This window comes from Lynx canadensis, chromosome C1 (assembly GCF_007474595.2).
Source record: "Lynx canadensis isolate LIC74 chromosome C1, mLynCan4.pri.v2, whole genome shotgun sequence".
Taxonomy (NCBI): domain Eukaryota; kingdom Metazoa; phylum Chordata; class Mammalia; order Carnivora; family Felidae; genus Lynx; species Lynx canadensis.
The window spans coordinates 98,497,285-98,520,837 of record NC_044310.1 but is presented as its reverse complement, the minus strand read 5'-3'; the positions used below and the strand labels follow the sequence as shown (position 1 = coordinate 98,520,837).

General features: G+C 51.6%; 1 protein-coding gene across 1 annotated transcript in view; it reads right to left on the bottom strand.

Annotated features, from left to right (window-relative positions):
• Window positions 1-23,553, bottom strand: part of VANGL1 (VANGL planar cell polarity protein 1) — a 54,724-nt gene that overhangs the window by 10,332 nt on the left and 20,839 nt on the right. Inside the window, exons 5-7 of the mRNA XM_030324880.1 lie at window positions 3,970-4,103; window positions 2,317-2,449; window positions 1,189-1,423 (exon numbers count right to left, since the gene is read on the bottom strand). Of these exons, the coding sequence (XP_030180740.1) occupies window positions 1,189-1,423; window positions 2,317-2,449; window positions 3,970-4,103 (502 nt within the window). The remainder of the gene's footprint in view (window positions 1-1,188; window positions 1,424-2,316; window positions 2,450-3,969; window positions 4,104-23,553) is intronic.

Sequence of the window (23,553 nt, the reverse complement as noted above, 5' to 3'; positions counted from 1 at the left end):
ATTCTAACAAAGATTCTTCTATTTTTAACAGGTGACATACCGTGATTTATAAACCACTGTTCTATTTTTAAGTGATGGCCGGCGTGGAGTTATTCCAGATTATTTTGCAAAAATCACCTTCATGTATATTTGTATATGTATCTGACTGCGCTGAATACTTTTTCTAGGAGAGGAATTAGTGAGTCAAAGAAAATGGAAAACCTTACAGACCCCCACTGAATATCTCTGTATTGCTTTCCTGACGGTTGCTACTGATGAGTGACAACACAGCCACACGTTGTACACGTACAGGGCGATGCGTGTACATGGGCCCTTAGAACAAAAGCCACCAATCATTTCATGAGCACTGTATGCCAAGCTCATTTACTCCCTACCTTGTGATTTACACGTCGTGTTGCCACATTTAACATGACTTTCACACAACAGGCCTATCGGGTAGATGCTGCCACTGTCCCCATTTTATAAAAGAGGAAACAAATGTAGAGTGACTTCTACAAAGTCACCAACCAATCAACTGGTGGAGCTGGGATCTGAGCTCCCCTCTGTCTGGTGACAGGTCATTTACTCTATTCTGCTTCCTTGGCCACAGCCCTCTCTGAGATGCACAGCCGTTTCCTGCAATATCCCTGAAAACATGCTCACGTCATAATTCAAAACACCATTCAAGTAAAACTAACTCCACGACATCCAAAACACCTAACAGAGTGCTGGCATTCTTTCCTCCACTAATAACAGTCATTTATTCAGTCCTTACCATACGACGGGCACTGTTCTAAGTACTTCATATGAACGAGCTCTTTGAGTTCCCAAAGCAGCCCGATGAGGTAGGTATTAACCATTAGCCCCAGTGGATAGAGCAGGAAAGTGAGGCACAGAGCCATCGAAGCGTTTGCCCAAGGTGACCAGCTTGTTGGTGGAGGAGGAAGGTTAGAAGGAGTCTGCTCGGTTCCAGAACCCGCCGAGTACCTTTAACTACTGCCTATACCGTCTCTAAGTCAAAGTCCTTCCTCTGCGTGAACGTAGAGGCTGTCAAAGGGCCATTTAACAAAACCCAATCGCACCCAGATAATACAAAGTTAAGTGGGAGTCATGAATTCTCACGAGTCGGTGCTTTAGAGAAGACTTTGACCATATCGCTCCCGGGCACACCCGACAGCGGGACCTCCCAGGCTCAGGGACAGGTGGCACCTTGGGGGTCATGCTGTTGGTGATGCAGAAGGCCAGGTGCTGCAGGATGCTCTCCATGCTGTGGTAATGCTGCTGTCGAGTGGTGCGCAGGTATTTCTGCAGAGCCCGGGCCATGGAGGGGAAGATGGCCTGGGCGGCCTCCCGGGGGTCCATCACCTCCCCTGGGGCTTTCTGCTGCTCTTCGGCCTGGAGACGCTGGATGTGGATGAAGGCCTCCTCCACGGCCACCACCAGCCTGGCGGGCAACAGAACAGTCATCAGGACGGGACCCACTGCAGGCTTGAGAGCAGAGCGGTGCTAAAGGGTCTGGAAGGGCCCCCACCCGCCTCTGCGTCCCAGCCTGCCGCCAGCTCACCCAGGGCTCACCTCCTTAGCTGTCACTCCAGATGGCTGAGAGGGGACAGAGGGAGAAAGGAAGGCAGGGGAGCCAGAGGGGTGAAGAGGAAGGAGCCCTGGGACGGGGGGATGACCGCTCAAGTCGATTCTGCCACGAACGAGCTCAGGGGCCTCGCTTCAACCCTTCCATCTCCACAACGAAGGGTTAGAGGAAAAGAGCTGTACGATTACTCAAACTCTGGCCACACACAGGGCTCTGCACACGCTGAGGGGTGGCCGGCGGTTCAGAAGCAGCCTTGCAAAGAACCAGAGCTGTATCCCCCTTGATCCAGCCACCCACACCAGCGGCCTCGGGGGGAAAAGGAAGGAAGGGGCCCAGCATCCACGATGGAAACCAACTTTGTCCGCTTCCGTTCACATGATCAGAACTTGGAAACCAACCAGGGCCTGGGGGTGTAGGAGGGGGGCCCCTCAAAGCGTGGGCCACGCAGCCCAACGGCTTCAGCATCAGCTGGGAATTTGTAAGACGTGCAGATTCTTGGGCCCAACTCCAGCCCCACTGAATAGTAAGTCAGTTACTTTTGCAGGTGGGGCCCGGACCCTCAGATCCGTGCTTTAATAAGCCCTCCCAAGGGCGCCGAAGTATGAGAAACCCTGGGACGGGAGACACTCCTAAGGCTTGAGCGTGTCACGTTTACACATGGAGATTTCATTCCGGCAGTAAAAAAATAAAGAAATAAAAAGTCTACTATGACAGGGGGTTATGTCGGGGTGGGGTGGGGGGCGACAGACCTTGCTCTCCGCTTCTTCACCCGCCGCTCGTGCTCAGCCTCTTCATAATACAACTCGTTGTGGCTGGAATCTCGGCGCCGAGCGGCAGCAGCAATCATGGCCCGGGACTGACCAGTGGCATTGTTACTGGGGCCTTTGGGGAAGGACAGTGGAGGCGGAAGAACGGTTTTAATGCCATGGGGCTGCAAAGTACAGCAGAAAGCCAGTACCTCGGTCTGTCAGTACTGTCTACCCGCCTACCCGCACATACACAAATCTCAGAAGGAGCTTCCCAGGAGGGTGGACAGGACCTCCTGTACTCACATTCAGTGCGCTCCCTGGGGGAAGGAAATCTCCCCCAAGCCCCCTGGGATCAGTGGAAATGGAGAAAGAACTCAGGAGGAGATGATTAAAACGTTGGCCCAAAACAACACACGGAGTCCGCTGAAGAGGTTACTCACCATCGGCTACATAAAGTTTCAGTTTGGCCACAAAGGGTATGTGGAACATCACGTTTCGGCAACAAGACAACGAGAGAGAATGACACGCAATGGGGAGAACGAGGACAGAGAAAAAAGAAAGCCAAGGGACACGGACACACGGATTACGCACAGGACAGCAAGCCATGTTGGAATATCACAGTGGTCACAGTGTTTATTAAAAAAAAAAAAAAAAAAGGACTTGAGGTCTGGCAATATGGCCCGTCTGTTAATACAGACTTGGAACTCGCGGCCCTGTTCCCAGCTGCCCACAGACCACCTTCGCTTTTCAGAAGGACAAGGCAGATCACATGCTTTCTTCTGTATCAACTACTTAGTTAATAACTTGGTTTCACTCGTGGGAATTTATGCTAAGTTTTCAGAGCAGATGAAATTTACCAACCCTCTGGGAATCCCACCAGAGTGCATATCTCATGAAACCACCTCCCCCCGCCAAAAATGGGGAGGATATCGCCACTAAAAATTGACACCATCCATAAATCACTTGACTTGTTAACAATATGATCCTCTTATAGGGTCTGCAAAGCTCTTGCCCTGACCCAAGGCACTGAGCAAGAAATGACACTGTGTCCTGTTTCTTGCACTTAACCATCTGATAGCTCTGAAATGCAGCTCTGACGTTCCCAGGCTGGCCTCTGGCCTCCGGCCACCCACTCAGCCCCAGCTCCTAGCCAGGATTGAGAAATCCCTGTAAGTATCTCACCAGATGCCTGAACTACTGAAAGTTACGGACTCCATGGACCTAGGGAGCTGAGTCTGTGGGTAGCTTATCCAAAATTTCAAAAGCGGCTTTCTGAGCAGGATGCAGGAAACGTACATCACTATTGTTTTCAATCAGAAAGTCCCAAAATGAATGAACCTCCCACATGTGTGGGCTGTAAATCAACATTCCTTTGAAAGTATGTCTGCCTGCAGAAAGAGAGAGAGAGAGAGAGAGAGAGAACGAAAGAACAAAAGGAAGAAAGGAAGAAAAGGGAGGGAGGGGGAAGAAAAGAAAAGGAGAAAGAGAAGCAAAGCAAAGCAAAAAAATGGTTCTGAACTGAGAATGTACCATAGAGATGGACACTGAGGGGAGGGAGAACCAAACAGACGGACCATAAGGTTGAAGCTAAAGAGTTGCCCAAACTGTGCTCCCTAGATCCACCAACGAGAGACACCATTTCAAGGCACGTACCATCTACATTGTAGACTTTCAGCCCGGCCATGTGCTTGGCTGCTCGGAATTTGGAGGCTGTTAGGAGATTGGGGTTATAGATGGTGAAATCTTTATAGTAATTTTCCAGAACCACCAATGCTGCTCGCTGGATACTGAGAAAAGAGGGCAAAATTAATGCAATGCTTTTTCATTGAATAAGCAGGTCCTAAATGAAAAAAAAAAAAAAATCCTCTTCTGGAGTCAGGACACCAAGGGTAACCTGGCAGACTGGCAGTGGGTTTCACCACCCCATTTGTCTCCGGGACGAGAATTTAAAGGTGAGACTGAGCTCCATCATCAAGGGGCTCTCGTGCCTTCTCCCGGGCTATGTCATTAGCCACATCCCACCGAGACAACGGCTGAGAAAGGAATCAGTTATAACTTAGATTTGCTTAGGCTGCATGGAACTTTCCCGTTTTTCTCAGTTTACAAATGAGGGAAGCGAGGAGCCCACAAGGGTCAAGAGCCTTACAGATGGTGGCGGGGCTAACGGGTGAAGGGACCAAGTGTAGGTTCAGCTTTCTCAGGTCTCTGTGCAGGGGCTCCCTCTAAGCCCCATCGCCCCTGTTGTAAGGAAGGCTGGGCTTTCGGTTTTCTAGAAATCAGAACCAACCACAACCACACAGGGCAGAGGGCGCGTGATAGAAGCCGGCTCCAGTGGGGCGCCTGGGTGGCCAGGCTGGCAGCGCGGGGCCTGCTTGGGATTCTCTTTCTCTCCCTCTCTCTGCCCCTCCCCCATTTGCGCTGTTTCTCTCATAAAATAAATAAATATAAACACAAATACATAAGTGCATGATGCCTGCAGATATTAGTTAATCCCGATCCCTCCTCTGGGTTCCATCCTATCTGTCCCAGGTCAGCTGGAGCTCCGTGTTTCAGAGGGAGCAAGACCCCTTGAACCCTCAGCTGAGACCTTGACCTTTCCTGGTCTACGAGGCCTTCTGCCCTTGGCCCTCTGCTGTCTCTGGCCCTCAGTAGAGGCGTAGGCAGCGGGCTCTCCCTGCCCAAGGTCAGGCCCCTAGGAGCAGGGAAGAGGTAAGGCCAACAGGTACAGGGGCAGAGGAGGGAGGGCGTCCACGCTCCCTACTGGCGGCAGAAGAACCTGCTCTTGGTCAGGACACTCACCACCTCAAAGAAAAACTTGGGTTCATACAGCACTGATTTTTGCATACCGTCGTGTCTGAGTCCCACAATCATTCAAGGTAAGAAAACTGACGTTCAAAAATCTCTGACCAGGGACACCTGGGTGGCTCGGTCAGTTGAGCATGGGACTCCTGGTTTCAGCTCAAGTCATGACCTTGCAGTTTGTGAGTTCTAACCCTGTCGGGCTGTGTGCTGACAGTGTAGAACCTACTTGGGATTCTCTCTCTCCCTCTTTCTCTCTGCTCCACGGCTGCTCATGTGCTCTCTCTCTCTCTCTCAAAATAAATAAATAAACTTAAAAAAAAAAAATCTCTGATCGGCACACAGGAGAGCTGGAACTCCAATCTGGGTTTACAAACCTCCAGCCTATGCTCTTTCCTTGCGACACGTGGCCCCTGTGGGACAGTGTACGTGCTGACACCAACTCTACAAATTTATTTTTATCTTGCCCTGCTTATTTTCCTTCCTAGCCCCTGCTAAGTGGGTGAGATTACCAGGGTCACTCACAATAGCCCAGGTGCCAGGACAGGGTTGCCCTCCATTCCTGGATGGCCACTGTAACTCTCTGAGTGGCTCAGGGATGTGCACTTCACAGAAAGACAACACAGCCCCCTAACCTATCAGCTGGACACTCTGTCAAACCCCGGCTCGGCTCCCCTTGTTTGGCACAGAGTCTAAAAACGATCCAGAAGTCAATCAGCTAACCTCCCTGATAGCAGGGCCATGGCAAAGCTATCCCACTTATATCCCAACAGTGCTTCAGTCAATCACTGGTCTACCCTCGGCTGCTGCTTAGTATCAGCCTCGACAGGCACACTCACAGGAGGCTGGGAGAATCTGGCGAGACCAGCCCTGTATAATGGAAGTAAGAGTCCTACGAGCAAATGCGCGTTTTGAAAGCCCTAGTCATCCAGTCACACGGCTGCTCAATATCCCTTCCACATTTGAGTGCTTCCGTCTGCCCAGCCCCGGGAATGCAAAGGCAGGACGCAAGGGGCTGCTCGTTAGCCAGCCCTACAGAGAACCCAAGCCCTGTGACAGCTGATGGGAATACGTGTGGGTTGAGGGAGCGCAGGGAAGAGTGCAGGGAAGGTCCAGACTCCCTGAGCAAGCCGAGGGGTCCCTGAGACGAGGTTTTGTGTCACAGGTCTTAAGTCTGCTCAGTGGCTCTCCAGCTCAGAACGACCCGGGCTCCTCCTTGACGGCTGTCTCTGGTATTTTCCAAAGCGGGGCAAGAACTTCTTCACCCCCACCCCTCCATCCAGAGACTCTCTGCGGCCTGATCACGCGTGCACGCGCGCGCGCACACACATACACACACACACCCGCCCTCATAAGCACCCATCCCACCCCCTTCCCCGTGCACTGTCTCTCCAGAGGCTCCGGGCTCGGTGAGACCAGAAGTCCCCGCACACACAGTGTCTCAGTTCATGCACACAGACACGCTGGCGTGCAAATATTTCCTCCCACACTACCACATGCACGTGAAAGGTGAAAACATCCCTAGGCTCCTGGATTCCAGCTGAAAGTTATTTCCCTGATCAAAACTTAAAACTTAAAGGGCAACTCACAGGCTATTCTCAGGCCCGTCTTCAAAGCAAACCCTCTTGTGGTTGCTGGGTTTGGCTTTTCTGTCCAGCCAGGCCGCAGAGAGGAGCCCAGGGGATCCCGCTAACTCAGTCAGGGCCTGCTAGGCAGGAGAGGGAAAGCTGGATGGGAGCCCGGTGGCCCCATTTCCCAGCCTCTCTACCCCGAAACCACAGACAACGTGCTGTGCTGCCTGGAGAAGGGATGTTCTGCCCAGGCGCAGCTCCAGCACGGCTTCGCTTGCCGGGGTGCCCACCCCACGCCCTGCCTCCTTCTGGCACAGGGCTGCAGGCAGACACTCTCCAAACCGGGCAAGTCCACAAGCCTCCCTCGAAGCCCACTTACGCCAAAGCCCAGGCGGCCCTGGGGAGCGCGCAGGGATGGGGCAGGGAACCCGGGAAAGGAGCTGCTGACGTTACCTGTGTGGCTCTCCGAGTCCTCGAGAACCTTTGCTCAGGAAAACTGTTCAGTTCGGAATGAGGGGGGAAAAGTCAGGCAGTGCTCGCCTTCCCCAGGACTGTCACCTCCACAGAGGTACCAGAGTTTCCCAGAAGCAGCCACGGACCGGGCCAGCCCCACTCCAGGCTGACAAGCTGACACAGGAGCTGAGGGACTCCCCTGGGAAGGTTAGAAATGCCTCTAAGAGGGGTGCATGGCCTCGTCCATAGAAAACGAGGCCATGCCTCGTGCACCACTCAACAGATCTAGCAATGCCGGGTACAGAAAGCTCCACATAACTAAAAATAACGCATAACTGAAGTCCCAACTTCAAAAAACTGCTTGTGGGGCGCCTGGGTGGCTCAGTCAGTTAAGTGTCTGACTTCGGCTCAGGTCATGATCTTGAGGTTCGGGAGTTTGAGCCTCGCATCAGGCTCTGTGCTGACAGCTCAGAGCCTGGAGCCTGCTTCGGATTCTGTGTCTCCCTCTCTCTCCGCCCCTCCCCTGCTCAGGCTCACTCACTCTCTATCTCTCTCTCAAAAATAAATAAATAAACATTAAAAGAAAATCTTTTTTAAATGTTTGCAAAATCTGGATTAAAATGTGGGGCACCTGTGTGGCTCAATCGGTTAAGCATCCAACTCTTGATTTCGGCTCAGGTCGTGACCTCACTTGGGCTCTGTGCTGAGTGCAGAGCCTACTTGGGGTTCTCCCTCTCTCCTTCTCTCTCTGCCCCTCCTCTGCTCATGTGCTCTCTCTCAAAACAAACAAACTTTAAAAAAAAAATTCAATATGCCTTTTTTCACCTTTTTAAAGACAGTAACCTACACGTGACTTAAGCCTTGTTGGTGACTCAGGATGAATGTTTCATGTGTTCATTATGAGCTGTGCCACGTACATAGCCCCGTGAAAATGTCAGACCCCACAGGAGACAGAGGCCACCTGTCCCCACGCCCCACGCTGGGTACTCAAGGCTGTTTCTTCACATCTCTTCTGTACTCCAGCCTTCACTGTGGCTATCAGATTCCTTCCTAGGTGCTGTCTCCCTACCCGCCTCTGGCAATCATCTTTCTGTTCTCATACATCCTCAGCCTGGGTATAAATAGGGAAAAGGGCTTTGGCGGACCCAAGCGAGGAACTCTGCTCCAGCTAAGTGACATCCGCTATGGCACGTGAGTCTGAGGTCTATTTCAATCCAAAGCCTAAGGTCTTTTTCATGTCTATTCTGGATCCGGATTCATGCCGTGGACTGAGTCTGTCCGATAACTGACTGTAGGTTAAAAGTAACATGCTACTAATATGGCATTTGGCTTCCAGTAAAAGAGCAATTCAGCAGCCACTGAGGGGACATCCTGCAGGGCACCAGTGCTGGCCTCAGCCATGGCCCACAATGCCAGGATTCAGGAACACCCTTGTCCCTGGCCGTTGTCAAGGTTCAGTATCTTTCTGCGCCTCTGTCCTTCACCATCTTCCAAACTTGGGGTCTTCCAAGGCCCAAGCAGGCCCAATTTCTTTTAGGAAGCCTTTTCTAACTCTCTGGTCACCACTGATCTGTCCCTAAAACGCACAGCATCAACAGCCACCACACAGGACCTGTGGGGTTTTCAAGTGTGCTACTCTCCCTCTTCAGCAAGGCCATCAAAGTCCCCAGTGTGCAAGGGACACCTCCTATGATTTCCCCCAAGTACATACCACTCACTGGCTCAACTTGCTCGTGTAGGAAACCCCAGAATTCCAACAGGCATACGATCAGTCCAGAGCATGCATTTCATAAAACCATGGGGTTTCCAAGGCAAAAAGGGCCTCAGAGATGGAGGAAAGCAAATCTTTCAACTAGTCCCAGTCTCCAGACCAGACCGTCTCTGGGGACGGAGCGGGGGCAAGAACAATCAAGTTGGTGAGAAACCTGCCATCTCTCTTATCGCCGTCATATTCCGAGAACTAGTAATCTGACTAAACAACCCCTACGCAGAAACCCCGTATTACAGGCAGGTGGAGCCTGATGTACAGATTATAGACATGGCCTCACCCAAAACCCACGGCAAGGACCACCCCCCCAAGATGGAGAAGGCTGAGCTCAATCGATATCGTGTTCCAACATACACCCCTAGATCACGATCCAGGGAAATAACTGCTCACAGACCACACGGATTTGTGGAAAACAGCACGGTGATAGGCAGAACTGTAACAGAAATTCCCTTGAACCTGCACATAAAGACACGGACAGGAATGCCAGGTATGTGACAGACCACACGGACGATGGAATATTTAGGGTCAGAAGAGCCGACATCATTGCCAGAGCAAAAGCACACCCCTCTACTCTGCTTGGCCCAGGCTGACCCGAACTTGAACTCGCGGGAAAGACAGGCCAGCAATGGGTCAGCACACACATCTGAGGCAATTCAACAGCCACCTTTATTTACCTTTTTAAAATTTTTTTATTTTTATTTTGAAAGAGAGAGAGAGAGAGAGAGAGAGAGAGAGAGAGAGAAACAGCATTAGCGGGGGAGGGGCAGAGAGAAGGAAAGACAGAATCCCAAGCAGGCTCCGCCCTGTCAGCACAGAGCCTGATGCGGGGCTCGAACTCAGGAACCGTGAGGCCATGACCTGAGCCGAGATCAAGAGTCGCACGCTTGACGGACTGAGCCACCCAGGCGCCCCTCGACAGCCACTTTTAAATGTGAAACTCACTGCTGACAATGTTGCCTTCCTGGCCCACTTTCTTTTCAGGACAAAGACGGTGGAATGAGACGTGTCGTGGCCTCTGGCGTCTGTTACAATTGCCGTGGGAACAGAGACAAGGGGCTCGCCCTGCCCGTGCACTGCGGTGAAGACAAACACCTGGGAACAGAGTTCGTGCTTTAGTTCCTAAGAGCCTGAAAGACGTTTTTGAAAGATGAATCTGAAGGCCCAAACCAAATCAATGTCCTACACAGCTACGCTTGCTACTGTTCTCCACATCCTTGCTGTGGGAAATGTGCACAGAGCAGCTGGTACCGGGCTTTGGCCCCAGACAGCACGACTCTCGGCTCTATCGCTTATTCTCTGACCTTGAACTTCCTGAGTTCGAGCCCCACACTGGGCTCTCTGCTGTCAGCACAGAGCCCGCTGTGGATCCTCTGTCTCCCTCTCTGCTCCTCCCCTGCTCTCTCCCTCTCTCTCAGAAATAATAAACATTAAAAAAACTGGGAAAAGAAAAGAAAAGAAAAGAGGAGAGGAGAGGAGAGGAGAGGAGAGGAGAGGAGAGGAGAGGAGAGGAGAGGAGAGGAGAGAAGAGAAGAGAAAAGAAAAGAAAAGAAAAGAAAAGAAAAGAAAAGAAAAGAAAAGAAAAGAAAAGAAAAGAAAAGAAAAGAAAAGAAAAGAAAAGAAAAATTCCAGAGGCGCCTGGGTGGTTCAGTCAGTGAAGCGTCCAACTTTGGCTCAGGTCATAACCTCGCGGTCTGTGAGTTCGAGCCCCACGTCGGGCTCTGTGCTGACAGCTGAGAGCCTGGAGCCTGCTTCCAATTATGTTTCCCTCTCTCTCTGCCCCTCCCCCATTCTCTCTCTCTCTCTCTCTCAAAAATAAATAGCGTCCAAATTCAGCTCAGGTCATGATCTGGTGGTCTGTGAGTTCGAGCCCCTCATTGGGCTCTGTGCTGTAGCTCAGAGACTGAAGCCTGCTTCGAATTCTGTTTCCCTCTCTCTCTGCCCCTCCCCCATGCTCACTCTTGCTCTCTCTCTCTCTCTCTCAAAAATAAACATTAACAAAACAATTTTAATTCCAGGGACAGAGGGCAAGATCCAAATATGCCAGGATCTGACTGGAGTCTGGTGACACCTGTACTTAACTCCTGAGCTTAAATATCAGTGGAGACAAATACAAATTCTATGGCTTTCCAAGACTTTAAGGTCAGCTGGCATTTAGGTTGGGAGAAAAACCAGAGACCTCTACCTTCTTGCTCTCAAGGAGGACTTGCTTGCTTGCCTGGTTTAGGTGTATTTTTTTTTTAAGTATATTTATTTAGGGGCACCTGGGTGGCTCAGTCAGTTGAGCATTTGACTCTTGATTTTACCTCAGGTCATGATCCCAGAGTCATAGGATTGAGCCTGGCATCAGGCTTTGCACTGAACACAGAGCCTGCTTAAGGCTCACTCTCTCTCTCTCTCTCTCTCTCTCTCTCTTTCCCTCCCTCTGCCCCTCTCCCCAAAGTGCTCTCTCTCTAAAATAAATGAAGAAGAATCTTTGTACAGTTTATTTTGAGAAAGAGAGAGAGGGCGCACACACGCACAAGTGGCGGTGGGGCAGAGAGAGAGAATCCCAGTGAGGCTGCGAGCCCAACGCGGGGCTCGAACTCACACACCGTGAGCTCATGACCTGAGTCAAAACCAAGACTTGGACGCTTAACTGACTGAGCCACCTAGGCGCCCCTTCAGGTACGTTCGAAAGATTAAATGAGATACTACATTCCAAAGTACCTGGCCCGAAGCAAGGCCACAGGGCGCTGCCACAGGAAATAAGCCAGGACACATCCCCTCTGCACAGCTTTCCTTAGTGCCTCAGACCCTAGAGTTGTGCTACCGCCTGTTTTTACGCAGCGTCTGCTGCCAACCCCAGCCTCCTGCAAACCGGGCCCTGCTCCTGGAAGGCGCCCACGACGCACGCTGTGGACGAGGAGCAGACTCAGAGTCAGAAGGCCTAGACCCCAAATCTGCTCCCGCGGCCCTGTAGCTCTGTACAGTCCCTTCCCTTCCGGGGCCTGTTTCTCGGTCCCCGGAGCCGAGATGCCAGACAGCACCTAGGGCTGCGTGAGGATGTCCCGAAGAGCAAACGAAGGAAGGGCAGGAAAAGCATCTGTGAACTGCATGCGGCCACGGAATGCAAACGGTCCCGCTCCCAAGGGCAATGAGCACCTGGCAGCAAAGGGCTGAGGCTGGCTGCTGGCTCGATTCTTCGTGCGTCTCTGGGCGTGAAAGCACGACCTAAGCTTCCCTGCCCCTGAATCACAAAATGTTACTCTTCGCAGAAGGAAGAGAACCTTAATGCTCACCCAGGCAGAGACACAAGAAGCAAAGAAATCCGAGTCCATCTAGGCCAAACTCCCAATCCACATACCGATTCTCTTTATGGCGCTCCGGACGGCAACCAGCCTCTCCGTGAAAAGAAAGTTCTCTCTCACTTGGCCTTGAAATGACCTTCCTCTAAGTTCTACCCAGGGGTCCTGCCACCGCTTCCTTCTGCACCCAAACCCTCCTTTCTTGTGAAAGCTCATCAAATATTTGAAGGAAACAATTGTGGCCATAAACTTCCCCCCTTTTAACTCTCTTCCTGCGCAAATAAGGGCACCGAGGCCTAGAAACGCGTGTATGCAAATATGCACACATACGCATGCACACACAGAGAGCTCCCTGTTTTGTTCGCTTTTCCTTGGATTTGGTTGTGGCTTCTGTAATTAAATTAAGACATGCTATTAAAATCAGAAATATTCAGGTTTTAGAGCTCAGCCGGTCTGAGATCCTCGCGCTTTACAGGCTTTAATGTCTCTCCGGGCAGCTAGAAAGGTCCTCCCCTGACAGGGCCGGGTGGGGAGGCCTCAGGCAGGTTTTAGCCAGTTCTTTTTAAATTAAAAAAAATTTTTTTTCACGTTTATTTATTTTTGAGAGAAAGAGAGAGTGAGTGAGCAGGGGAGGGGCAGAGAGAAAGGGAGACACAGAATCTGAAGCAGGCTCCAGGCTCTGAGCTGTCAGCACAGAGCCTGATGCGTGGCTCGAACTCACAAACAGTGAGATCATGACCTGAGCTGAAGTTGTATACTTAACTGACTGAGCCACCCAGGTGCCCCTTAAATTTTTTTTTTAATGTTTATTTATTTTTGAGAAAAAGAGAGAGAGCATGAGCAGGGGAGAGGCAGAGAGAGAGGGAGACACAGAATCTGAAGCAGGCTCCAGGCTCCAAGCCATCAGCACAGAGCCTGACGCGGGGCTTGAACTCACAAACCGTGAGATCGTGGCTTGAGCTGAAGTCAGACATTTAACTGACTGAGCCACCCAGGTGCCCCTAGCCACTTCTTTTTAAATATTTATCTGCTCCCTTTATAGCTCTGTCAACAAAAACAGCTTTCTTCATGCGTGAAAAACGTGGAAGCATTTCTTACATGTTAGTGCCCCACGTAAATGACAGCTGCCATTAATCTGGTTACCTCGGTGTGTGCCGACAGGAAGGCACTGAAGAGGCAGGGTTCCAGTCACAGCAAAATCCGCAAGGGCTTGCTTTCAGGGCAAGTACTCATTACTAGCCGGCTAAGGATGCTGACACTCAAAAAAATCCTAACAACCAACCAGTCTCTCCAACACCATTCACAGGCTAGTATGAATTAGGAGCACCCGCTAGATCCCAAGGACCTGGAAACAGATGTGAAAAGAACCTTAAGAGGCTTAAGCTCCCATCGGTGGTGACCCACAGACTGTGACAGAACCTGTGACCAGGGGAGGGGTGGAGGGTTTCAGGTGAAGATCTGCGGCGGAGGCAAAGCGGAGTTGCTAAGCGTTAAATGATGGATGATGGCCACGCCGTGCGGACAACGGGCTGTAAAGTGAATTCCAGGCAGAGGAAGGGGTGTGGGCAAAGCAGGCTGGTGTGAAGCAACCCTCCCAAACAACTACAGTAACAGCGACAGGGCCACCCTGCTGAGTCACAGAACAGCTTTGAGACCCTGTTGGTGGGGTGAAGTGTCTCCCCAAATCCACGTGTGTACCCAGGACCTCACGACGGGATCCCTGCAGATGTAATTACAGCGAGTTAAGGTCCTACTGGTATCTTTATAAAGAAAAGGGGACACACACAGAAAGCGCCACGTGATGACAGAGCGCTGATGTGGACGCAAACCAAGGAGTGCCAAGGACGGCCAGCAGAAGCCAGGAAGACCAGGAAGGATTCAGAGGGAGCCCGGCCCTGCCAGGACCTAGATTTGAGACTCCTAGCCTCCAGAACGGACAGAAAAAACTGTTTTAAGCCACCCAGTCTGTGGTCCCACCGCAGCTTTAGGAAGTGAACACATGTATTTAGGGCAAGACGGATGGAGACAGGGAAACAGCAGGGCCAGGCTGAGAGGATGGCAAAGGTTGGAGACGGTGAGGGGGGACAGCGCGACAGAGAGGGAGTGTGTGGGTAGGAGAGAGGGAGAGCCGGCCAGGAAGATCCAGAGGATGCTAACAGTAAAGGCTGCCTGGGTACCAAGGCCTCCCTCTCTCCTACTACTCTTAGAGGCGTACCTGATCCGGTGACGGCTTTTTAGGCCTGAACCCGGGGTCTTTGAGAAAACGCTAAAATGGTTCGACTTTTTGTGACAACTCCCAGTGTGGGCGAGCCGGCAGATGGGCTCAGTTCTGACTAACTTCTCCCCACAAGAGTCAGCAAGGCCGCAGCCTGGATGTGTGGCCTTCGCTGTTGGCCTGGACGTAGAGATAAAGTGACTCTGGGGTGACCAGGAGTCAGGACAAGGTGCAGCAATATTCATGCCGAGTCCCAGAGATGCGAGTATAATTAGCCCCTCAGTGCCGCTGCCACCTCTCCTGGGAACCGCGCACACAAGCGTTTGCATCTCTGGCCCCTCCTGCCTTTTAATTAAAATGTTTGTCTCGAGACTGCCTTTGGGAATGTGGCTTACACGAATCCCACACAGGGAACAGGCAATGATCACCTTGGAACTTGAGGACAGGGAGGGGCGAAAATGGGAAACGGCTTGTGTTTACTGACAGACCTGGACTGGACGGTAGAAAGAGCTGGGCACAGGCCTGGATTTTCAGGGACTCTGTCACAATGGGCCAGGTGCGACACACATTGCTGCCTGAGATCCTGGGATGGGAGGCAGACTGCCGACCTTGACGGAGGCCCCACAGCTGGGGCCCTGTCCCGCTGGCGTGGCCCAGGGAGGCTCCCTTCCAGGGTGCGGGCTCCCCAGCCACACAGAAGCTGCAGAAACCTAGTTCTCTGAATCAATATTTATGGGTTGGAAAGTGTCCCTGGCATAGGCACCAAATGGGGCTGCACGCAAGCCCTGCAGGGGCTCCCCATCAGGAGGCAGAGACACTAGAGGCCGGGAGCAGCTCAAACGGGGTTGGTCACCAAGGAATGGCCTCCAAAGTGCAGTCTGGGGGAGCACCAGAGCCCTTCTCTCTGCACTTTACGTCCCCCCTCTTAACAAACGATCACCCTGGAAAATACCCTCCCGAATGTCAGGCAGGCCACACTGGGAACATGTGCAGAGACCACGCTCTGCCTCCCTGGGAGGAGTCTGGGAGGATGAGAGGTAGCTCACGGCTACATACACCGGCCTGGTTCTTCTGGTCTCAGGAGCCAGACAACAAAACGCTGTCCCGCGTGTTTCCCTTTTAGGCCACGACGCCATGATCCATGGGGCGGGCGGTTCTGAGTGTGGCGTCAACACTTGAGACCTCCTTCGGAGGTGATCCCGTCATGGCGGGCTGTCCCCTTGGCGGCCCTTCCCGCAGCAGAAATGCTGGCAAACCTGAGACACGCCTCCCTGTAAGGGGCAGGTTTGGCTATTGCCACGGTCTGCCCGAAGAGTCCGCAGCCCTGCTTCCGGGACAGGGCACCGACCCCATCACACCGCCACCTCCCTGCATGGTCCAATTTGGGCCGCACCTGCCGGCCCTGCCTGGGATGGAAATTCAGCTTTCTCAGCGTTTCAAATTACTGAGCTGAATCATACCAGATAAACATCAAAGACAACTGCCTGCTTGGGGCTAAGACAGAGATTTAGATAGGAACTACAGTACCTCCAGACCCACTTGGGATGCCTGACTGGCATTCTCTTAGCCAGCCTCCCATTTCTCAGCATCCCTCTGGCCTTGGGAAGAACCACGGGAGCAGAGCATGAAAAGTCAGGAATTCTGAGGGCCATCAGCCTGGCCCACTAGACCTCTGCCGGCAGAGACAGAGCCAAAACGGGCACAGAGCGGAGCCGGGCAGTGGCTCTGCAGGACAGGGAACGCAGACACCTGTCCATCCGCCTTCTTGTGTGTTGGCATGTCCTAGCCACCTGTGGCCCCACGGGAAGGCCATCTAGACCAGTTCTGCATCCACGGGCTCCTTGGCCATTCGGTGGCTGCGCTCTGTGAGGGTTGGCCCCTCGGGGGCTCAGAGCAGGGCTTATGGGCAGACACTGTGCAAGGGAAGCCTTCCCAGCTGTGGCCACTGCCAAGAGGCAGCTGTCCAAACACAGGGCTGCAGTGTCCAGAGTCTCACACCCTCATTACAGCCACTTCGAACAGGCACCCCCGGGCCAAACCGCAAACGGCAAATTCTCCCACAGCAACGCAGATCCGAGCAAAAACCTTTCCACTCTACTCCTCAGCTTATACTCATTTTTATCCTTTGCTTTTTTAGGGGACTGGCAAACGTCTTCGATGAAAAGCAGTTAAACAAAACACACCTCTCTAAAAATGAAAACTGTGTACGAAACCATGATCATAAATGACATGAACCAAAACCCCCGGTGGTCATTTAAAAACACTCCCCAGCTTTGCAGCCAATGGTGCTGGGTCCTAACCAAACCCGTTGATGCCAGTCTTGAATGTGAGAGGGAGGGCCCACAGCTCAGCGGGATGGTCAAATCTGATCGGCGGTGTAATTACCAGCTTGGATATCGCTTGACCCAGGATCACAGACCTAGGATTTCAAGGGGAGGTAGATCTGCCCTGGAATTACTGGAATAACCTTAATCTCCCCCAGAGACTCTCGCTTTCTCACTTCTAACTAGAAAACCCAAGTGCATTCGAGAGAAGCAAGGCTCCCACTCGAGCTGTGAGGACGCAGGCGTGAGCCGGAGAAGGGACAATATGAGCTCTGTTTCATCAGGGTTGAACTGCGCTCATTGATCCCATGGTTTCCTGGGGCTCTGGGCTCAAGAGTCACCACTGTGTCATGTTCCCGTCTTAGCTCGGGCTGCCATAACAAAATACCATAGACTGAGTGGCTTAAACAACAGAAACTTATTTTCTTAGAGTTCAGAAGCCCAGATGTCCAAGACCAAGGTTTGGCTGATTCAGTTTCTGGTGAGAGCCCTCTTCCTGGCTTACAGATGACAACCTTCTCATGATATCTACACATGGCTGTTCCTCGATCCGTGAGCACAGGGGTGAGAGAGAGAGAGAGAGAGAGAGCATATGTGTGTGTGTGTGTGTGTGTGTGTGTGTGTGTGTGTGTGTAAGCTCTCTGGTGTCTCTTCTTATAAGAGCATGCGTTTTATCAGATCTATGACCTCACTGAACCTTAATGACTTCTTCAGATACCCCATCTCTAAATAAAGCCACACAAGGTTTAGAGTTGCAACCTATAAATTCTGGGTGATACAATTCAATCCATAACATTCCACCCCTGGCCCCTAAAATTGATGTTCTTCTCCCATGCAAAATATGCCAATTCCATCCCAACAGCCCAGAAGGTCTTGACTCATTCCGGCACCAGCCCTAAGCGCAAAATCTCATCTAAGTGCTGAGACTCAAGGTATAACCTACAGTGAAGCAAAGATCCCACTCCAGCTGTGAACCCGTGGAACCAGACAACTTATGTGCTTCCAATATATTAATGAGATAGGGATAGGATAGGCATTCTCATTCCAAAAGGGAGAAACTGGAGGAAAGGGTTGATGGGTCCCAGACAAGTCCAAAACCTAGCAAGGCCAATTCCATTAGATCCTAAGATCTTGATCTTAAGGGTAATCCTCTTTGGTTCAACACGGTGTCCTCGGGGCTCAGGGCTGGCCCTGCCCAAGCAGCTCTCAGCAGTGGCCCCAAGTGGGGGACCCAACCTCTGAAGGCAATGAAAAAGGAACCTGGACCTGGGGCCTGTAGTGGGAGTGGCAGCCCGATGATCTCTGGATCATCTTTGGGGTCATTCCTCCCTATTCGTGAGGATAACACATGTTCTCAGCCTTTCTTCATTCTACACCCCCTTCTCTGTATCTGTTAGTCCCAGGTGACAGTGTTACTACTGGGACAAACCCATCTTCCCATCTTTATTCTTGGCTTCTGCTGGAATGGCTGATCAAATCCTGATTAAATCAAACAGAGCTTGGCTGGCTCAGTTGGTAGAGCGCGCAACTCTAGATCTCGGGGCCATGAGTTCAAGCCCCACATTGGGTGTAGAGATTTCATAAACAAACAAACTTTAGAAAACATCAAACAGTTGTGTGACCACACCCTTGATGTTGTTCTCTTTAGTATCCACTTCATCATTTTTTGCTATATGGATAAGCTGAAAATTTTCCAAACCTTCAAGTTTGGATTCCCTTTTGCTTAACGACCTTTCCCTTCTGCAACACATCTCCTTGTCACATTTTACTATAAGCAGTTAAGGAGGACCCAAGCTGCATCCTCAACACCTTGCTTAGAAATTTCTCAGCTTGGGGCGCCTGGGTGGCGCAGTCGGTTAAGTATCCGACTTCAGCCAGGTCACGATCTCGCGGTCCGTGAGTCCGAGCCCCGCGTCGGGCTCTGGGCTGATGGCTCAGAGCCTGGAGCCTGTTTCCGATTCTGTGTCTCCCTCTCTCTCTGCCCCTCCCCCGTTCATGCTCTGTCTCTCTCTGTCCCAAAAATAAATAAACGTTGAAAAAAAAAAATTTAGAAATTTCTCAGCTAAACATCGGGGCTCCTGGGTGGCTCAGTCAAAGCACCTGACTCTTCATTTCTGCTCAGGTCATGATCTCATAGTTCATGAGATCGAGCCCCTGGTCAGGCTCTGCGCTGACAGTGCAGCGTCTGCTTGGGATCCTCTCTCTCCCTCCCTCTCTCTCTGCCCTCCCCTGCTTACACACTGGCATGCATGCTAAGTAAATAAACATTAAAAAAAAAAACTATTAAAAAAATTCCTCAGCCAGAAATCCAATTCCATCATTCACAAGTTCTCCCTGCCACAGAACACCAGAACATGAACACAGTTCAGCCAAGTTCCTTGCCACTTTATAACAAAAATGGTCTCTTCGCCACTCTCCAGTGACATGTTTCTCATTTCCACCTATGAATTTTGGGGGTGGGACACAACCGCCCCTTTCAACACAGCAATGCTACGATCATGCATGACCATAAACCTGCATTGTTTGAAAAGCAATCCGTGAATCCTTTTTTCTAAAGCACAGGTGATTCTATGGTCAGTAACCAGACCCTTGATAAAAAGGTGCAGGGTCGGCACCAATTTATAAGATACTCTCCACGTGAGTGAATGAAGCATGCCTAGAAACCCACACAGTCAAAGCCTGCTCGCTGAATTAGGTACAACGGAGCTTCAGCCAGATGAATATCTCACAGAACACGGGTCACTGTCAACAGGCAAGAGTTCTACCTGCTTTTGTGGTTCCAGTCTCTCTGCTGATGACTCCCCGCTACCACTTTTCCTTGATGTTCACATGCCTCCCTATAGCAGCTCTCCCTTGAAATGTGTTACTTGTGGACTTGTTTGAGGTACAGAAGTCGGTAAGCAAACGTTAGAACTATATGCAAAGTAAGAACAAGCAGACTCTGAGAATGGGAGCCCGAGGTGGCTGGGGGAGTCGGCCGCGTACCGCTATGGTTTCAAGGCCCAGGTTTTGTGTGCTGACTGACTGAACAAAAAGAACCAATGGGCTACGGAATGGCTGCAGAGCGCAAGCCGGACATCTCTGGCAATCCTCTCTGCATTCTCTCCTTTCCAGCCCTGCAGCTGAGAGTTCAGTAGAATCACGTATTTTAAAAAAATCGCCAGCACCCAGCCTGGCCCACGGTGAGCAACTCCAAATTGCTGATGAGTTCGTTCATGTGTTCTTAAAGCAGTGATGTGAACATGGACACATCTATCCAAAGGTTAAGAACATTCTGGAACCAGACAGCCTGGTCTCAAACTCTGGCTCCCACAATCACAAGCAGACAACCAGCTTAACTCTTCTGTGCCTCAGTTCCTTCCTCTGAAGATGAGGATAATGGTGCCTCCCCCAGGACTGTTCAGATTAAATGAGTTCTGTTAGGAGCGCAGAAGGAGCTCGGCACATGGTAAGGACCAGGTGATTGTTACCTTAGGGTTTCACTGTAAACTGCTCTCCTACATCTCAGATTCAGTCAATTCGACTGGCTTCTACGCTCCAACATTCACAGTATTTGGCTTTAAAGAGCTCAAAACTGAGAAATATATTAATTATGATAATCAAATGCCATTTGTCTCTCTTCTGGATTTCTCCCCAAATGTGGTCAGATCGAAACTTACCAATATTTGGTGACATCCTGGAAAAGTCAGCAGCTCATTGTGAGAATGGGGTCAAGGAGGTGACCAGGGAGGTGTGCATGCATAATTACAAAGCAGATGTGCTGAGACCCAGGGTGCTGCAGGGGAGGGGTGGGACCCCCAGGAGGGCACACAGGTCCCTGATCTGTGTGCAGCTTGGGCTCCCCTCTAATTTTTTTTAACGTTTATTCATTTTTGAGAGAGAGAGAGTGAGCGCAAGCGAGCACACAAGCAGGGGAGGGGCAGAGAGAGAGAGAGAGAGAGAGACACACACACACACACACACACACACGTGAGGCAGGCTCCAGGCTCTGAGCTGTCAGCACAGAGCCTGATGTGGGGCTCGAACTCACGAACAATGAGATCATGACCCGAGTCAGACTGACTGAGCCACCTAGGCTCCCTGGGTTCTCCTCTGTAAAGGGCGGCAGCCCCATACCACCTGCCCCACCCTGGCAGGGCAAGAGAGGGAAATGACAGCAGACATCTAAAAAGCCCCTGTCATCCCCAAGGCACTGGACAAACGTTAGTAATATCTTAGTCTATTGACAATGTCTCACTTCGTACCACAATATTCTTTTATTTTTCTGGAAGTTTTCAAATAAGCCCATAATTCCATTCTTGCCAACAAACAGGGCCACTGTACCTTTTGTGAGAGCTAACGAGGAGCATATTTGCTTCGAGAAACGAAAGAACAGGCATTCTTTTGACAACTGTCAAAAATAGCTCAGTCGATTCAAGAAAATCATCTTTGAGGACAAAACAAGGACTAAGAACTCACCGTGGCCCTGCACCTAAGCCCATCAGGTCATTGCCACGGGGAAGGCTTTACATAAAGGGAAGGGAGAAGGGCCGCGCACATCAGCTGATCTGATTCCCGGCCTCGCTCTTTGTCTCTCTGGTTCCCCCACCCCTCCCGTTTCCACACTTTACGAAAGGGTTTAGAAGTTCTATTTCTGGCCCCGTGACTCTTCCGGCCACCGCTGGGCGCAGACCAGATTTAGCCCAAGAGTCGGCGGGTGACTGAGCCCACACGGTGCCAGCAGGAGAGGTGCCAAGCCCGCTCCAGCTCGCACAGACCGGCTGTCACGGGGGCGGCCAGGCATTCCTGTAGAAAAGGCGTCTCCCCTTCCCCAGCCACCTTTCCACCCCAGAAGCAGGGTCTCCACCTGAGGACAAAGAGGGCCTTACTGAAGGCAGGAAGAGGAGGAAAACAAAGGGCCCGGAGAGAAGCCACCAGGAAGACCAGGGCACCCCCTCAGTACGCTCCCCCCCGGGGCCGCTGGCAAGGTGCTACGCTCGGGTTTCCCTGGGGGCTGGGGTTAGTGGCTTCAGGGTTGGCAGGGAGAGGCTGGGCAGCTGTCGGTCATGGTGAGAACAACCGAGAAGGGTCCGTGGGCCCCAGGAGCATCGCAACAGAGCCCTGAAGGTAGCCATCGCGCATCAGGAGCCCCAGTGCCGGGCTGCACACCTGACAGGTGTCTAATGCAAGTCTGCCGGTCATTCTCCACCGCAAAACAGGGGGAAAGAAAGCAGAGATGAACAAGCAGCAGCGGCTTACTTGCCTTCAGAGCCCCACGGGCATCTGTGAAGGACTCAAAACACAGGATTCTGCTGTGCAGGGCGCGTGACTCAGACATCAATTCCCTCCAAGGACCGGTCAGGATGGCAGCAGCTTCCAATGCTAACCCACCACCCCCTACCGCCCAGGCCTGGGGTGGCCCAGGTGAAGCCAGAGGAATGAAAGAGGGTGTGTGCCAACACTGAGCCGGTTTGGCCCAGCTGCAAACCAGGGCTGGGCCACCTTCCTGTGTCCCAGCCAGAACTATGACAAAGCCCATTGTTCTGAGATCCACTAAGGTGCGCCTGCCGATACTGGCCGCTTTGCCAGCTGCACGATCAGAGGCCGTAATGGCCACAATTAACTAAGGGCTCACCAGGTGCCAGGCAGGTTACACACCTCAACATATATCGCCCGAGGAGGCAGGAGAGCCCGACGAGATGGCCAAGTCGGGCATCCCAGGCTATCCGTTCACCGGGAGCCCTGTAAGTGCCAGCTATATGCCACGCTCCGGGGCCAGACACTGGGGGTGCGATGAGAAGGAGACACGGCCCCTGTCCTCAGCCCCTTCCTCAGTTGGTGGGAGAAAACAGACAAATAGTCCCGTACACACAAAGTGAGACATACCATGACGAGGGCATTAACCTAGGCCCAGCTTCACAACAACTAGGTGACTGCGAACGAAGGCCAGCCGTTACTAGTTTCTACACATTGTTTAAGTGTCCTAATCCCCCTCATCTGTAATACTGGGATGAAGAGGGGCGCCTGGGTGGCTCAGTTGGTTAAGCGGCCGACTTCGGCTCAGGTCATGACCTCGCGGTCCGTGAGTTTGAGCCCTGTGTCGGGCTCTGTGCTGACAGCTTGGAGCCCGGAGCCTGTTTCAGATTCTGTGTCTCCCTCTCTCTGACCCTCCCCCGTTCATGTTCTGTCTCTCTCTGTCTCAAAAATAAATAAACGTTAAAAAAAAAATTAAAAAAAAAAAAAAACTGGGATGAAGAGTACCTATAGCAAAGGGTTCTGTGAGGGCTAAACGTGACAATCTACACGAAGCGCTTACCTTGGGATAAATAAAAATAAATGAGATAAAATACGACCATCGCTTTTTTAGTTGACCACCAAGGAGATTATATACGCAGATTTAAAGTATGACATCTCAATGTATTTCTAACTTTGTCCCACATACGTACATTTTCAAAACACTCAACTCACAAGTTCAGGGTCTCCAACCTGCACCTGATTCGTTACTGGAGGGTCACTAGGGTGGCCGTATAATTTAGTGCCTAGACCAGGACGCCTCTGGGCGTGGAAAATAAAGGAACAATGAGCGATTCTGAGCAGCCTGGAGGTGCTGGCCACTCTGTCCACTGCCCACAGGCCAATTTCAGGGGCAAGGCCAGCAGCCATCACTAGGCATCCTTCCTCCAGCTCTGTTGGGAGCTGCCATGTTTGAGAGCTTGCCCAACAAAACTCCAACCTGGATGACAGGCAGCATTTGTGTCACCCCACCTGGCAGTCAGGAAAGTCCACGGACAGGGACACCCCCCCACCACACACACGCACACTCACACGTCTTCCCAGAACCTCA